Source organism: Ahaetulla prasina, chromosome 1, assembly GCF_028640845.1.
Source record: "Ahaetulla prasina isolate Xishuangbanna chromosome 1, ASM2864084v1, whole genome shotgun sequence".
Lineage (NCBI taxonomy): Eukaryota > Metazoa > Chordata > Lepidosauria > Squamata > Colubridae > Ahaetulla > Ahaetulla prasina.
The window spans coordinates 103,799,830-103,817,899 of record NC_080539.1 but is presented as its reverse complement, the minus strand read 5'-3'; the positions used below and the strand labels follow the sequence as shown (position 1 = coordinate 103,817,899).

At 37.9% G+C, this 18,070-nt stretch overlaps 1 protein-coding gene across 1 annotated transcript in view; it reads right to left on the bottom strand.

The window, feature by feature from the left end:
- MAP3K5 (mitogen-activated protein kinase kinase kinase 5) overlaps positions 1 to 18,070 on the bottom strand; it is a 117,927-nt gene that overhangs the window by 63,980 nt on the left and 35,877 nt on the right. Inside the window, exons 2-4 of the mRNA XM_058171003.1 lie at positions 17,306 to 17,445; positions 11,720 to 11,743; positions 1,473 to 1,666 (exon numbers count right to left, since the gene is read on the bottom strand). Coding sequence (XP_058026986.1) covers positions 1,473 to 1,666; positions 11,720 to 11,743; positions 17,306 to 17,445 — 358 coding nt within the window. The remainder of the gene's footprint in view (positions 1 to 1,472; positions 1,667 to 11,719; positions 11,744 to 17,305; positions 17,446 to 18,070) is intronic.

Below are 18,070 nucleotides of genomic sequence, written 5' to 3'. Positions count from 1 at the left end.
TGTCACTGGCTACATATTTTACTCATAAGTCATTTCTCACAAGGAAGCAAAGATTCTCAGTGGCAAAAATGCTTCACCTAAAGTTGGACAAGAAGGCCACTTGGACTTTGTAAAACTTATTGGCACTCCGCTTCCTTGAGGCATTTATTTCTTTGGGGAAAGAGGAGGAAGGGATGATAACAAACGGAAGATTCCTGTCAATTTGGCCCTCTGAGCATCCCTTCAAAATGTTCACAAATCTGTAGCAACTGAATGTTCAAGAGGGGCAAATGAATGGACCAATTGGTTATTCAAGGTGCCCATCTCTACTTTTTTTAAAAAATCCCCAGCTCATTCCCAGTTCTTATCATTATCATCGTCATCATCCTTGCATAGGTAGATAATAATAATAATAATAATAATAATAATAATAATAATAATAATAATAATAATAATAATAATAATAACAACAACAACAACAACAACAACAACAACAACAATAATAATAATAATATTTTAAGCTTCTCAGCTTCATCTTTCCCCCAATTGTTGGTAATACAGTAAAATAATGTTGGTCTACATCTCAAGGAGGTTGATACATCAAATAAACAAACAAACAAACAAAGCATTTGATATAGGTTATTTATTATTAAAATTATATGCCGCCCATATCACAAAGACTTTTAAATGTTTCTAATATATAGATGTCAGGTATGAGCATTATCAAATTTCCCCTGTAAATGTTTTACCTGTTAAACAGCAAGAGGCCTCCCCAGATTGCCACTATAATTCTGAAGAAGCAATTATTTCCAATTCAATGTAAAAGAGAAGGTAGGGGTGACTTGTTTCCCTTCAGGCTTCTTTTCTCTATCTCACCTCATCCACCCACCCACCGCCAAATATGTCTATCATTTCCAAGCAATGCATCTTCCCCATAAACTTAAAAGGGAAGTTACATCTTATTTCCAAATGGTGAAGGGTACAAGACAAAACGGTTTCTCTCCTTTTTTGGACTACTTTTTATCTTTTGGGACTTTTTATTAATTACGAAAGCTTTTAACAGATGGAAGAATGGACAGAACAATGGACCATTACTAATTTGAAACCCAAGTCTGGTCCTCAAAATACTTCTTGGTCAGAGGTAATCTGGAAGCCAAAGTTCAAGCAACTGGCTATCCTAATATGAAAGTACTCTTGATAGACATGAACATGATAGTTTCCTGATTATTAAAACAATTAATCAGTGGAACAACTTGCCTTCAGAAGTTGTGGATGCTCCAACACTGGAAGTTTTTAAGAAGAGATTGGACAACCATTTGTCTGAAATGGTATAAAGTTTCCTGCCTGAGCAAAGGGTTGGACTAGAAAACCTCCAAGGTCCCTTCCAACTCTGTTATTCTGGTATTCCTATTATGTACTGTTACACTTATTGGGTCCATATCGTTTTCTTTTTTACGGCAAATCTGAATGTTCCAGCTGAAGACACTCCATACCTTGAGCTGCCCTGTGCCATCTTCAAGAGCTGAATAAAGCGGTCAACTAAGGGTAAGCATATTGGTCCCAGCAGCAGTTCGAAATTGGGTTGCATCAATTCAGTCAATCCCTTCATGAAACTGCTGTCACAGCAATAGACTTTGTTATGGGGAGTTATCATATATGGAACAAATATATAATTGCCAGTGCACATCTGCAGAAAAGGAGGAAAAGGTTTAGCAATGTAAATTATAACATATGTAAGATAATCTTAAAATCATTATACTTTGTAGAATGTAACTAACACCTAACATAATTTTCATATTGTAAATCTCTTTAATCCATGCAGCTTTCCTTATTAAATAGATTCTGCTGGCACAATATGCTTATATGATTAACATCCCATCTTTCCACATAGGAACATACAGCATCTTATACCAACAAAACACATCTAAACAACAACAAAAGCAGCAACATATATGACATAAAAAAATAATGAACATTAATTAAAATGGAATGTTTTTCCATATTCCGTCTATCTAACTAATGATGCATCTACCATCTCCACACTGGTGTCCAGATGTGATAGACTACAATTCCTACCTGTCCGGAAATGTATGTTCATAGTGACTGGGGTGAGAGATACTATAATCAAGCATATCAACAAGCATATTGTTATTTATGTTAGTAATCAGATCGGGAAAGAACTGGCAGAACATTACTATTTAAGGAGGGAATTCTTCCAAGTACTTTTACTGAAAGAATAACCTGCACATCAGACAAGTTTGGACATAAAAAAGATCTGCAGGTGAACAAATATTTCGATTATGCAAGGGTAAGGAATTATAGAGATGGACCTCTATTTTACTGTTTACTATCGTAAACATGATGGATATTCTTTGTAGAAGTGAAAGGGAACAACTATATTTTTAATTGATAGCATGGGAAGCACAGACACCACGAGAAGAAATTCTTGGTATTATACAACAGAATTTTCATTATACTGCATCATAATATACACATTAATTATAATATAAAGAATATAGGGAAATTCAAAGGTTATCACAGTTGAATAATTGAAATATTATCAAGCACCTTGACTATGTTTTTCACATCAGGATTGAACCTAAAACTTTCACATAACTTTTAAATATTTTGACATTAATATACTTAAAGTTTTAAATGTCTTTAAATTACTGCCCTGTTTGGAAAGCATAAGAAAGGATATAAAGAGATGAAACACAATTTCTCTAAAAGAAATATTTTATATTTGCTGCAAAATAAAGCAGGATAAGACATAGCCTGCTAAAAAGTATATTATCAAGCAGCTCAGTTGGCATAGTTACTCCTTTTAAAGTAGAAGAATCAACAAACATTGGATTGTGATGGAAAACACTTGGTTTCAGGCTTTGGATGAAAACTGGGTAAGCCAGTTGGCTTTCATGCCTAAGGAAGAACTATAATTTTCTGATATATAGCCAGGTGCCTTAACCACTAGACTAAACCGGCTCTCATCCTATCAACCTAATCCTATCAAAAATTATGAGCAAGCTAAAATGTAATTTGTTTTATTTAAAATAAAAGATCAAATTTTAGAGATCATAAGCTATACTGCTACTGCTACTACTCTAGTTATGCTCATGATGAGAGCACAGATGATAGATAGATAGATAGATAGATAGATAGATAGATAGATAGATAGATAGATAGATAGATAGATAGATAGATAGATAGGAGACAGACAGACAGACAGACAAACAGACAGACATTTGCAAGCTGTGCTCATTCTTTTTACAATTCCTAACTTTCTCAACTAGCACAGCTCTCAATGTGCTGACTGGAAATTCTGGAAGTTGGAGGACTAAAGCAGTGATGGGAGGCTCATGCACAACCTAGATTCTGTGCGTGCACAGATAAAGCTTCGCTTGCACAGCCCAGTTCATAACAGGCTACAGCAGTGGTGAAATGTAAAATTTGTTACTATCGGTACTGTGGGTGTGGCTTGGTGGTGGTAGTGTGACTGGGTGGGCGTGGCCACTTTTTTTTTTTTTACTTTTAAAAGTATTTTTTCTCTAACCTCTTCGGCTGAAGAGATTGTAGAAAAAAATGCTTTTAAAAGGCTCCTCTGACGATCCCAGATGAGTTGCTTGATCGTCAGAGGCTTTTCTTTTCTTTTAAAAGAATTTCCTTTTGCCTTTAAAAGAAAATAAAAGCCTCTGACGATCAGGCAACTCTGCTGGGATCCTCAGAGGAGTCTTTTAAAAGAATTTTTCTACAAACTCTTCGGCCGAAGAGGTTGTAAAAAATGCTTTTAAAAGGCTCTGGCAATCAGGCAACTCAGCTGGGATTGCCAGAGCCTTTTAAAAGCATTTTTTTACAACCTCTTCAGCCGAAAGCTTTTTTTTTACTTTTAAAAGCATTTTTTCGGCCGAAGAAAAAATGCTTTTAAAAGTGAAAAAAAAACAAAAAACTGATGATCGCGCAGCTCAGCTGGGCATGGGGGGGGGCAGGGATTTTTGCTATCGGTTCTTCGAACCACCCGCTGCCATTACTATCGGATTGAGCGATCTGGTCCGAACCAGGAGCATTTCACCCCTGGGTTACAGACTGAGACTGGTCCACGGCCCGAGGGATTAGAGACCTCTGGACTAATGTATTGGAAAGCAAAAGACTGTGAAATATTGGCATAACCTAAAATAGATAAAACTCTGAATTCCCTAGAAAGAAATTCAGGTTTCTCTGCAGATTTGACCTCCACATAAACAAGCACAATGTTGATATAAATGTCTAATTTTTGCAGTAATTACAGCACTCCTTTGTTAGAAAAATCCTGTCAACTCAGAGAAGCTAAGGCATGTTAATTATTAATCCTCCCTTACTACATTAGGCAATATGCTTTTGTAGCATTCATTATATCTTTTATAATTATGCCCAAGAGGAAACACTAACAGGATGATGATGAATCAGTTCTTCTTGTACATATCTTATTTTGCCACTCTCAGAAATCAAACATAATAACTATGTTAGAGCACTGTTGAAATGTCCTCCCTGCAGCATTTTTTTGAGCAGTAGTAACAAACAGCAAGATCCAGAGCTTATTAGTTAGGTATGACCTAGAATGGTTATATTTTTCTTCATACACAGGCACATGTGCACACGTGCACATACACACAGACTAATATTTTGCAGCAGAATTAGAAATTTAAAATGAATAACACCATGGAACAATTATTAAGATTTAGGGAAATTTTCTGATCTTTCATCACTGGCCTAATGTTCACATTTATTTGTGAATCTGATACTCATCCCATTCTTTCTTCTGCACATATTTCATCATTCAAAAGTAGGTACCACCATCAATGAAGCAGTACGTTTAGGATATCTCAAACCTACACCAATTGAAAATATATATTCTCTCTCTGGCATTGCCCCACCTAAGATCAGGAGACAGGTTTCAGAAGACACTGGGGAAACTAAGCAAGAGAATGACCCTCAACATCCTCTGAATGGACATATCCCCCAAACCAGCTGATTCAGATCTAGGAACAACTTCATGGCAAGAACAAATATTCTTGAGGGTACACAAGAACAAAAAAAAATTAAAAGATGGAGGAAGGAGACCGTTAAGCAAGGAATAACATTAAAGGAAGATATGGCTGAAGGATCCAACCTCCGTTATATTACCTGGAGGACCCTGAATAGGTTGAGAGTTGGAATGCCAAAATATAAAAGTAATATGCTCAAGTAGAGGTTCTTCACAGATGGACAACACACTGTGTGAATCTGGAGAGACACAAAGCCAGCCCATCTTCTGGTATGTCGGCTACTACCAGAAACATGTACCGATAATATACCGATTATTTTTGGCTTTGCCAACAACAAAGCCAAGAAGGTAGCTTCAATAAAATTTGACCTAGACACGGAAGAAGAAACATTCAAGGAGCAGTTACAAATTAACTCCTAGAAACAGTTAAGTTGGTGCATAATTCTCAACTTAATATTCTTTCTCTCTCTGTCTCTCTCTTTAGAACAGAATTGATGTCACTTGTGAAGTCTGTTTACATTCAGCAGTTCTATTTTTCTTCTCTGTTTGTACAAACTACATGCTATCTCTCCTTTGAGCCATCAGTATGTTCTAGAATTAGAGCAGATAGATTTTCCTAAGTAAGCAGAGCATGTGCAATAGGAAACTGCAGTTGGGTCAGAAACCTAGGCGCAGGGAGTCACTACATTTTATATTTATTTATTTAAATTTTGATGCCATCCAAATCCTTAATTCTGGGCCAACTAACAACATAAATTGGGGGGGGGGGAATCAGTGCAGAACATCCAGAATTGTTCACTTGCATTTCTGTTTTTGGAATTTAAAATACTATATTTCCTACCTCTCCTGCGCAGTCTGCACTGGCTACCTGTGGTCTTTCGGGTGCACTTCAAGGTGTTGGTAACTACCTTTAAAGCGCTCCATGGCTTAGGGCCAGGGTACTTACGGGACCGCCTGCTGTTACCGAATGCCTCCCACCGACCTGTACGCTCGCACAGAGAGTGACTCCTTAGGGTGCCGTCCGCCAAGCAATGTCGGCTGGCGGCCCCCAGGGGGAGGGCCTTCTCTGTGGAGGCTCCCACCCTTTGGAACGAACTTCCCCCTGGACTTCGGCAATTGCCGGACCTTCGGACTTTCCGCCGAGAGCTGAAGACCTATTTGTTTGTTCGCGCAGGACTGGCATAGGATATTAATAGGATTTTAATTAGTTTTAATGTTTTAACATTTTAAAATTTATTCTAAATGTTTTAATTCGGCCATTTGTATAATAAGTTTTTTAAATTATGGTTTTATGTGTATACTGTTGTCGTTTCTTATCATGGCTGTAAACCGCCCTGAGTCCTTCGGGAGAAGGGCGGTATAAAAATTTAATAAATAAAAATAAATAAATATATTTGACAGCACAGTATCAGTAGTAGAATCCTTCAAGTTTTTGGGTTCTACAATCTCCCAGGATTAGAAATGGACACTTAACATTAGAACCATCATCAAAAAGACACAACAAAGAAAGCTCTCCCTGCGACAATTTAGGAAGTTCAGGCTGCCCCAGGAACTGTTGACACAATTCTACTGAGAAATTATTAAATCCATCTGTACTTCTATAACTGTCTGGTTTGGTACAGCAATTAAACAGGATAGGTGCATACTCCAAAGGATAGTTAGGACTGCTGAAAAAAGAACTGCAACCAGGCTGCTTTCCATAGAAGGCCTGCATGTTGTGCATGTCTGGAGTAGGACTGAGAAAATAACTACAGACCCCTCACATTCTGGACACAATCTGTTTCAACTCTTCGCCTCAGAATGCCGCCATAGGGTATTACATGCCAAAACAACTAGACCGGGAATCAGTAACCTGTGGCTCTGGAGCCGCATGTGGCTCTTTCACCCCTCTGCTGTGGCTCCCTGTCACTCAAAACATGCATCACAACCGTCAGTGTGTGACACCCACCAGCACACGATTTATTGAGCTTTTCAACCCCCGGTAGGCCAACCATGGATAAATCCAAGAAATGAAAAGTTTCAGAAGAAAACAGAACGTTTAATTCAACTACATATGCTAGTTTTGTGGCCGCTCAAGAAATAGTCATGCATGGGAAGGGTTCTGTGGCTCCCAGTGTTTTCTTTTCTGTGGGAAACAAGTCGAAACGGCTCTTTGAGTGTTTAAGATTGCAGACCCCTGAACTAGATATAGGGACAAGTTTTTTCCCCTCATACTATCACTCTGCTGAACATCTGATCCTCACAGTACTGTCTTATGTCTAAGTGTATTCACCCATGTTGTATGGCTGTATTATTATTATTATTATCCTTCTCATCTTCTCTACTACCTCCTATTATTGGTATCATAATTATGTTCTTATTATCTTTCTTGTTGCCTTGCATATTGCATTTGCACTTGGTACAAATTCCTTATGTGTCTAATCACACTTGGCCAAATAAATTATACTATTTTTTTAAAGTTTGTGCTGTATTTTGCAATTTATTATTATTAATTGCTTTAGACAACATGCATGGAAATGTAATTAACAGTAAATTAATTAACTACATGTTTTCGTGTTGTGATAACATAACTGATATACATTTTTTTCAAATGCAGAAACAAAATGAACGAAGAGTTGGTTGCCTTCCGAAAACCTGAGCCGTTTCATACCAGAGAAATGTAGCTGGTATCAAGATTTTATATCTAGCATATACTCAATTAATTGTTGCTACTTCTGGCCAGGCTGAGAAATTTTAAAATTTTCATTAATATCACTAGAGGGCAAAGACTTCAGTATCTTGAGACAGTCCTCTATAATGACACTTCCCAAAGTTGTGTTCCTCATGCCTTAAATATAATCTCTTTCAAACACATTTCCTGGTTCAGTTTTCTGATGTAGTCTTCAAATACAGAAAAGAGACAAAAAATATCCTACCCAGCTCTGCAAAATAATTTTCTATGCAAATTGCCAAGAGGTACACATTGGAATGCAGCATTTGGATAATTTTGATACCAGCCAAATGAGAACTCCTAAGATAAAGCATCCTTCCTCTTAACACCATCAAATAGTCTGAAGCTCATAGAAAGGAAGACGTGTTCAATAATCAGTCCTCACAAGAGACAACATTCTTCAATCTTTTTTTTTAAACTGTCTCCATATAATCAGCATTTTTCCACATCCTATGCACTCGAATCCTAAAACGACTTGAGTTATTTGCCAAGAGGTTGCTGAAATCTAAAAATTTTCCCTACCAGTTCTTGCCCAGGGGGTGGGGGGTGCACTTAATTGGTGGGTGTGGCTTGGTCAGGTGACCAAGACCGGGTGACTGGGTGGGCATGACCAATAACAATAAATAATAAAAATAATAAACAAAGTACACAAAACAATTGTTGTTAGTTGCAAAGTCGTGTCCGACCCATCGCGACCCCGTTTCTCCAGGACAACGTTCCTCCAGGCCTTCCTGTCCTCTACCATCCTCTGGAGTCCATTTAAACTCATGCCTACTGCTTCAGTGACAAAACAAAACAATAAGTGTTACCAAAAAACAACTTTCACACTTTACACACACACAACATAACACAACACAATTGACTCACACACAATGTAAAAGCAGCTGCACTTCACCCAAAAGGGCCCCTGCAACAAGCAGGAACCTCACACAGCCACAAAAAGTTCAGCTTTTACACTTTACACACACACAACACAACACAACTGACTCACACACAATGTAAAAACAGTTGCAGTTCACCCAAAAAGGCCCCTGCAACAAGCAGGAACCTCACACAGCCACAAAAAGCTCAAAAACCTACTTTTACACTTTACACACACACAACATAACACAACTGACTCACACACAATGTAAAAGCAGCTGCACTTCACCCAAAATGGCCCCTGCAACAAGCAGGAACCTCACACAGCCACCAAAAAAAAAAAAAAAAGCTCAAAAATCAACTTTCACACTTTACACCCCCCCCAACACAACACAACACAACACAACACAACTGACTCACTCACACAAACAAAATGCCACATACAGCTTTGTGAGATTTTATATGTTCGTATAGTTAGAGTGAAACACTACAGAAACACACCAAATCTCAGAAAGCTGCAGAAATATTTTATTTTATTATTTTATTTACCCAATTCAAGGGACAAGGCAGGCAGATTGAGTTGCTAGTTGATGCAATTGACTGCAGCAGCCGAAGCAAGGCAGAGAGAGCCCGAAAGAAGCAGCAAGCTGCCAAGTAGGCAAGTGGGGACTGGGTGATTGGGTGGGCAGGGATTTTTGCTTCTGGATTTCCAAAGTATCCACCCCCATCGCTACCGGATCACCCGATCTGGTCCGAACTGGGAGCATTTCACCCCTGGTTGCTGGCCGCTTCAGAATTCTACTACTTACTATCAGATTTGAACTATGGAAGACAAGACCCTTTCTGCTCTTTTATCAGACAAGAGCAGAAAGGCACTAAGTGTGTTTTTCTTATCTGAGCAAATATAAGATAAGATAAATGGTTCTCCTGATCACAGTATTATGCTACAGTTATGAAACTCCAGAGTTGCATGACATTTAATCATAGCCTGATTTCATAGTTTTTGTACTGAGAGAATTGGGATAAATATTATTTTGGGGTTCCATCTCATATTCTCAAAGGTGTTATTTGTTCTGGCAAACAACAAATATTCTCTTCACACTGCCACCCCAGGAACTTTTGAATTCTCTGCAGAATCAGCTTGGCTTTTAAGCTGCCTTCAAATTATAGTTTTGTGCAGGTTCTTATCTTTTCTGCTCAAGGCACAGCTGTATATCCTTCCTAGTTCATAAAACAGTGAGGGATACAGACAAGTGTTGGTAAGGAGCGCTTAGCAACAAAAGATGTTTGAGCTAAATTATTTCATTATTAGTTTAGGTGCTGCTCCTATCCAGAGAGACTGTGGGTGGCCTACATTCTCTTTCCTTACCAAGAAAATTTAAATAGGAAAAAAATATCATAAAAGAACAACCATCTAAATAAAATTTAAATTTACAAAGAAAACCATGGCTGCTGAAGAACAATAAACATCTGAACACAACCAAGGTGGTCTTTCAGTTCCAACTCTCTCAAAAATCTAAGTTTTTATAGCTATCTTAAAACTCAGCAGAATAACATTGTTCTTCTGCAATAAAGACTGCAATAAACGTGATGCAAGCCCAGGAACTACACAACAATTCTACTAATAAGTCTCAAAAATCAATTTGCTTTGCTAGTTCTCTGCAAGAGAAGAAATGGTAACTTTTTTCAGTATCTATCACCATAGATGATAGATTTTAAATTGATTAAATTTATCACACATTAGCCAAAATTCACCCTACACTTTGTAGTATGTGTCATCTGTATCCTTTCTTTTTCTATTAAAAATGGAAGTCATATTAAATATTGACATTTTTCCATATTTGTCAAGTCTCCTGACTGACTTCATCTCAGAACATCATTAGTCCCCTGGGTATAGAAAACGAAGAGGCTCAGCTGGAAGTCAGGGTTAAAAGTGTCATAACTTGGAGTCATTGCATTGTCATAAAAGACCTAAGTCCAGCCACCCGTAAATTCTGCTGACACTTAATCTAGTGGCAATTTAGCTTTGACTGTTAGTTGACTAGAGACAGTAATAATAAACTCTTCTATGCTTTGAAATCAAACAATGTTTCTCGTTTGTTTCACAGATGTGCCAAGATCACATTGTACCTATGCTACAAGCCCTATCCATTTACAGACAGGCTTCTGCATGCTCATGCTCTCTCCCTCCCTCCCCTCTCCCTCTCCCCCTCTGTCCCTCCCTCCCTCCCTCCCACATACATACACCCCCCCCCTTGATGTCTAGTTTCTTGCAGGTACATCTTCTCATACCTACATCAACCTGTCCACTACTTCCACCAGAAGCTTTTGGTCATGCCTCACCTTCTACTCATTTAGCATAATAAAATCAAACATATTTTTAAAGGATAGCTCCCTCAAGCCACTCAATGATTTTTGATCAGTAGAAGGTTCAAAACAGAATAAAGCCTACCATTGATGCAGAAGAATCAAAGTTTAAGAAGGTAGACAGGGATATTTTTTTATTACAAAATGCAGACTAATGGAATCTGTTTCCTTCAGACATAGCAAAAGCCACTTGTTTAGATGGTAGTTTCCTCCACCCATATCATGGAGAGCTTGCTACTTCTTTTTGCTATACCATCCTGTTTACAGACTTCTGAAAGCTTTTACATGGCTACATACTGTACATACTTCTGGCCTAATCAATGCAGTTTTTCTTTTGTAAATAAAAGCCTGCATGAATTATGAGCGCTGAAATGCATCCATCTGAAAACAGCTTGCAAACGCGGAAGCAGAAAAGGAAAACCAGGTTAAAAGAAACTCAGTGGCAAACTGAAAGAATAAAATGAGTAAAGAGAATATGAAAAGAATAACACAAGAAAGATTGTTCATTTGAAGAAAACAGCAAATCTTAAAAGCATGCAAAGCTAAAGTAAACTGGCTAATACAATACCAAGCATCAAATTAACCATTATTAAGGTTCCAAAAAGGTTTTGCTGGGAATGACTTGATAGTTATATAATTTAACAGATTATATAATTTAACGGAAGAATCAGTAGAATTACAGTTACATCTTCAGACAAGTTATAACCCATAAGGAACTGTGCACAATTCAGAAATATATATAGCAGAAGCTGAAATTTCACTTTTGTTTTTAAAAATATACTTACATTATTCTTCTGGCAAATAATTTCCTATAAAAGAGAAAAAAAACAGATGAGAGAACTACCCATGAACAACATATGCATCTACTTATTGTATACTTAACAAAATGTACACTTAATTTTGTTTGCTCTGGAAATTTTAGATTTTCTTCAGAAAAATCTGTTGCTTGGCATAAAAATAAATTACTGATAGGTGCTACACCATATAAGCATTATATAGTTGTTGAATGAAAGGGCTTTAAGTATCACTAAAATTTCTCATGTTATTAAATCAAAAGGTTTTGGCCCTAGAAATTAAACAGATGAAACTTTTCTTGGAATGAGCATAGGCAAATAAGAAATGTTTCATGTGTTAAAGTTCAAGTGTATCAATGAAAAATGAAGAAGGGCAAAAAAAGTAACTAGACAGACAACGAAAAAAAATCATCACATTTACAGAGATACATTATTAATTAATTAATTAATCTGCTTTCATGTCTATTCTGAGTATTTATGCTGATATAAAGCTGAATTAATAGCATGCCAGCACTGACACAGCAACATTTTTATATATTCCAGACCTGTTTCTTTTGCACATTTTAATCATGTATGATATCAGGAAAAAAGAAGGTCCAATCAAAAAGGAAAAAGGGACCTAAATCCTTATCCTGCATGCTCTCATTCTAGGTAACTGTTCAGTGGAATAATGTTATTTTGTGCCTTTGCTAAAAATAGTTCTATTTGTTACTGGAAACCTGATATTCATCAACTGTTATTTATAACAGCATCACAACTGGCTAGAACTGACAGCAACATGATGATGTAGTCTCATGTTTCTGAATATAAAACATTTCCTTTTTGAAATCTTCAATATGAAGCATATGAGTAAAATTCCAAGCTACATGCATCCCAGCTAAAATACCTTTGAGGAGTTTGACCGGGATGCCCTATGCATAATGACCGGGATGCCCTATGCACGGTCACTCACGCTCTTGTTACCTCCCGCCTGGATTATTGCAATGCTCTCTACATGGGGCTCCCCTTGAAGAGCACCCGGAGGCTGCAGTTAGTTCAGAATGCGGCTGCGCGGGTGATAGAGGGAGCCACACGTGGCTCCCACGTAACACCACTCCTGCACAAGAACAACTAGAACACAAGAACAGTTTTTTCCCGAAGGCCATCACTCTGCTAAACAAATAATTCCCTCAACACTGTCAGACTATTTACTGAATCTGCACTACTATTACCGTATATACTCGAGTATAAGCCGAGTTTTTCAGCACGTTTTTTGTGCTGAAAAACGTCCCCTCGGCTTATACTCGGGTCTATACGGCTTATACTCGAGGTTTTTTTTTTTTTAAGCCCCTCGGCTTATACTCGAGTATATACGGCTTATACTCGAGGTTTTTTTTCTTCTTTTTTTCACATTTTACCGGACGGAAGCCCTGCCGGTGCAGTGAGAGGGCGGGGCGGGGGAGCCGCCAGCCTTCTCAGCTGAGGGAGGGAGGCTTTCCCCAACCGGTAGGTGCCTCATTTCCCACCCTCGGCTTATACTCGAGTCCCCAGTTTACCCCAGTTTTTGGGGTAAAATTGGGGACCTCGGCTTATACTCGGATCGGCTTATATTCGAGTATATACGGTAATTGTTTCATAGTTCCCATCACCAATCTCTTTCCACTTATGACTGTATGACTATAACTTGTTGCTGGCAATCCTTATGATTTATATTGATATATTGATCATCAATTGTGTTGTAAATGTTGTACCTTGATGAAGGTATCTTTTCTTTTATGTACACTGAGAGCATATGCACCAAGACAAATTCCTTGTGTGTCCAATCACACTTGGCCAATAAAATTCTATTCTATTCTATTCACAGACTGCACTGGCTGCCTGTGGTCTTCCGGGTGCACTTCAAGGTGTTGGTCACTACCTTTAAAGTGCTCCATGGCTTAGGGCCAGGGTACTTACGGGACCGCCTTCTGCTACCGAATACCTCCCACCGTCCCGTACGCAAACACAGAGAGGGGCTTCTCAGGGTGCCGTCCACCAAGCAATGTCGGCTGGCGGCCCCCAGGGGAAGGTCCTTCTCTGTGGGGGCTCCTACCCTCTGGAACGAACTTCCTCCTGGATTACGCCAACTGCCTGACCTTCGGACCTTCCGCCGTGAGCTCAAGACCTATTTATTCATCCGTGCGGGACTGGCTTCGTGATTTTATAATTTTATAATTTTATATTTTTAGAGAATTTAATTTTAATAGGATATTGTTTTATATCTCAGCCCAAATATAATAAGTTTTTTAATTGTTGTTTTAATTGTATATTGTTCTATTTTTATTATGGCTGTGAACCGCCCTGAGTCCTTCGGGAGAAGGGCGGTATAAAAATCTAATAAATAAATAAATAAATAATAAATAAATAAATAAAATAAATAAAAGTAAATAAAAGCACATGTTTATACATGAAAAGAAAAAGTTAATATTACCATCCCATCTGGCTTAAATCCTACATGTACATAGGAAGATCATGTAGGAGATGATCAGGCCCTCATGCCCACAAGAGATCCAAGTCCAGCCCACCTTGAATTCCTTCTACTCTTATCTCCCGCTAATTTTCCTTGGCCCTTAGTAGTTCAGATTCTTGTACTCAAGCTTACAATAAATCTTTATACCATTTGAACTTTCTGGATCTCCTCATTTTCCTGGTGCTCAACATATCTGGGCTACAGATTACAACACTTTTGATAGATTTATATTTGTTGCTACTGTTATACAAAAAGGAGAATTTTGTCAGGGAGAGATTTCCCTGGGAGTGGAGCAATAAACTGCAACAGTCTATCCAAAGGCTTTTTAATGAACAAGGCATACATTCTACAGAATGTATCTCCTGATAGAGATGGTAACTTTTTGACAAGTATTGATCTGTCTGAAATACATAAATACCTAAATTGCATTTGGACACTGAAAGGAACAAACATATCTTTGAAAGAATAGTACTTGAAACTGTATCTACAACCCAAAGTTGATAAAAACATGGAATCCTAATTCCATGTTTCCTGGCCATGAAAAAGCAGAAGAGTGGTATGTTTTTTGACTGCCTTCTGTAATCAGAATTTTTGGTGGCCAAGACACAAATAACTGTTTTACTATATGCTATCTCTCATGTAGGCCAATCCAACTGATGCAACCATTAGTAGAGATCATCCTCATTTTCTAACATCCTTTGTACATTCAGCTGGTATTAAGCAACAAGAAAGTCTTTTTTGTTGTGGTTCTTACTGTGAAATACCCTGCCTCTTGAGATAAAGCTTGTGTCAACCTTATTACAACTGATAAACAAGCTGAAAACATGTTCATTTATCTTCACATTTGATGCCTCAAGATGGTATCCTTCCACAACTCAAGGCAACTAATATTTGTAGGGAAGCTATAAAACACATGGTTTACACATTATGGGCTATTTCAGTCATATCTGATCAATCTGATTGCAGTTTAAATGTATGTGACTTGCATTTTAATGTTGCAAACTTTTAGGAATTCATGGCAAGATAGGCAATATACAAACAATTTAAATACAAAGATAAGTAATATAAGAATATAATATTAAGAATATGCTGGGCTAGCATACAACAATACTGAAAAAGTAAAAGTAATATCATAAAATCAACCCATGAATTGTATTTGTATGAGGCAGATCTGGATCTGTCTGAGCTCCAGAGATATGAATATGCACATGCAAGCAGGGGTTGTGAGATGCAAGACAATAATGTTAGTTGCTAGACACATTCTCAGAAGGTACAGAGAACTTAATTGTATAAAAAGATCTTTTAACTATCAGATCAGTGTGATGATGACCTGATCTATCTGAAAAGGAACTATGCTTTTCTTAGAATTTCCCAAACCAGCACTTCAGGGGTGAAATCTACTTATTCCCCTACAGATTCAGAAGTACGCGCGCATGTCATGTGCACGCACTAACCCTCTGCGCATGCGCAAACCCTTCTGCGCATGCACAAAGGGTAAAAAACCCAGGAAGTAACGATGACCGGGCAGAGCCTCGAGCTGCCATCACTACCGGTTCTCCAAACCACTGGCCGTCTTCGCTACTGGCTCGGTAGAACCAGTCTGAACCGGGAGCATTTCACCCCTGCAGCACTTGCTAAATAGGTATCTGTCATGAATAGGAACCGGGTACTTACGAGACCGCCTGCTGTTACCTTATGCCTCCCACCGACCCGTACGCTCTCACAGAGAGGGTCTTCTCAGGGTGCCGTCCGCCAAACAATGTCGGCTGGCGGCCCACAGGAGTAGGGCCTTCTCTGTCGGAGCTCCGACACTCTGGAACGAACTTCCCCCTGGCTTACGCCAAGTGCCTGATCTTCGGACCTTTCGCCGTGAGCTAAAAACACACTTATTTATTCAAGCGGGACTGGCTTAATAGTTTTATTAAATTTTAAATTGGGTTTTTATTGTTTTAGGGTTTTAAATTTTCAAATTTTTAATGTCGGCCTTTTTTGTAATTTGCTCTGTTTTAAATTTTGGTTTTTAATTGTATATATATTGAGTTTTTATCCTTGGCTGTACACTGCCCTGAGTCCTTCGGGAAAAGGGCGGTATAAAAATCTAATAAATAAAATAAAATAAATAAATAAATAAATAAATAAATATTGTAAATGAAAGCTATCTTAGTATAACTATAAGATTCTAGATTCTTTCAAGCAATATTAGGTATATCCCAATTTTTTTTTCAAGGATTTGTTCTTCTTTATGTATCTAACTACTGAACTGCTTTGATACAAACCTTTGTACAATATTAGATTCCAAGGAGCAGCAAGGAATCAGTCGCTATCTATGCACAGCTAATATTTGTAGGGAAGCTATACAACACATGGTTGGCACTGGCACAAATTGTGAGGCTTGACTCATTTAGACTTTTATTTTTTATTTACTACGGTATGCAAGCTCAATGTATATGATCCAGGAAATGGGTTAATTCTAGAATCCAGATACATGTGCTGTGAAACATACTTAGTATTTACCTCTTGTGTATTTCATATTAAAATAATCTAGTGATAAGCCACTTAGAAGGCTAACCATAGTAAGCATTTAAGGCAGCTTCTTAAAAAACAAAAATTAGTGGAAAAAGTCAAGGGGCTTTTTTAAAAAGAAAAAAGAAAAAGAAAAACAGTCTATTTTGAAAGTATATCCTCCCCTTACTTTAGATAAAGTAAAGTAATCCACATCTGGTTGAGACTGAAGGAGAACTTTCTTCAAATTCATAGAAAAAAATAGAAACAGAACCACAGACGTTCCAAGAACCACAGGCTTACGCATGTGAGGAACTTCAGTTTCTGCAATAGTTTTACACTTCTAACCTCATTTCCTACATCAATCTTGTTCCAACATGGGACTTTTCAGATAGGCTGTGTCTGCACAGCACATAAGAACCCTGACCTGTTTCCAAGCTTGTAGGCCATCATGGCAGCAACTAAAACTGAGAATTGTGTAGGTACCAACAATTCCACACAACACAATGATACATTTCTCTGTATCTTTCTCCAGTCTGCCTTGTTTTTATCCAAGCTTTGCCTTAATTTTAGAAAGGCATCTGTACCTTCAGTGATTGCAGAGAATCTGTGTTTGTATCACAGTAGAGAATAATGTTGTTGGCCATGCTGAAGCTCTCTCGAACTCCCAGATGATAGAAGAGGGAGGGCTGACGGAAAGCATCGCTCATTTCCACCACGGCAATATCTGCAAGGAAGATCAAAATATATGCTAATCAACTACAGTACTCAAAAAAAGATATGCTGATCACCCATTAACTTCTCTCAGTAATTATTTTAGTCAGCTAATATCCTGAAATGACGAAATATCTCGAAAAGATTATTTGAAAAAAAACTATGACTAACTAACATAAAACGTAAACATTTTTTACTACAAAAAGATAACCTTTAGCTAAAAAGATAGAGTGAAGATAATCAGCTTCTTCCCTCTCTTTTTCTTCGGCATGATTGTGCTTCAAAGGGAATCCACAGTGGACGAGGAGTTCCCATTCAGAATAAAGAGGCAAAGACTGAATTTTTTTAAAAAAAATTATTTATTTGTCAAGTATGTATTAGATAATATATATATAAGCATGAAATGAATACATAAAATGAATACAATTAAAGGGAACGTTAGGATAGGGACAGTAGGCATGTTTTGCTCTTATGCACACCCCTTACAGACCTCTTAGGAATGGGGTGAGGTCAATAGTAGCCAGTCTAAGGTTAAAATTTTTGGGGTTTTGTGATGAAACCACAGAGTCAGGTAGTGCATTCCAGGCATTGACCACTCTGTTGCTGAAGTCGTATTTTCTGCAATCGAGTTTGGTGCG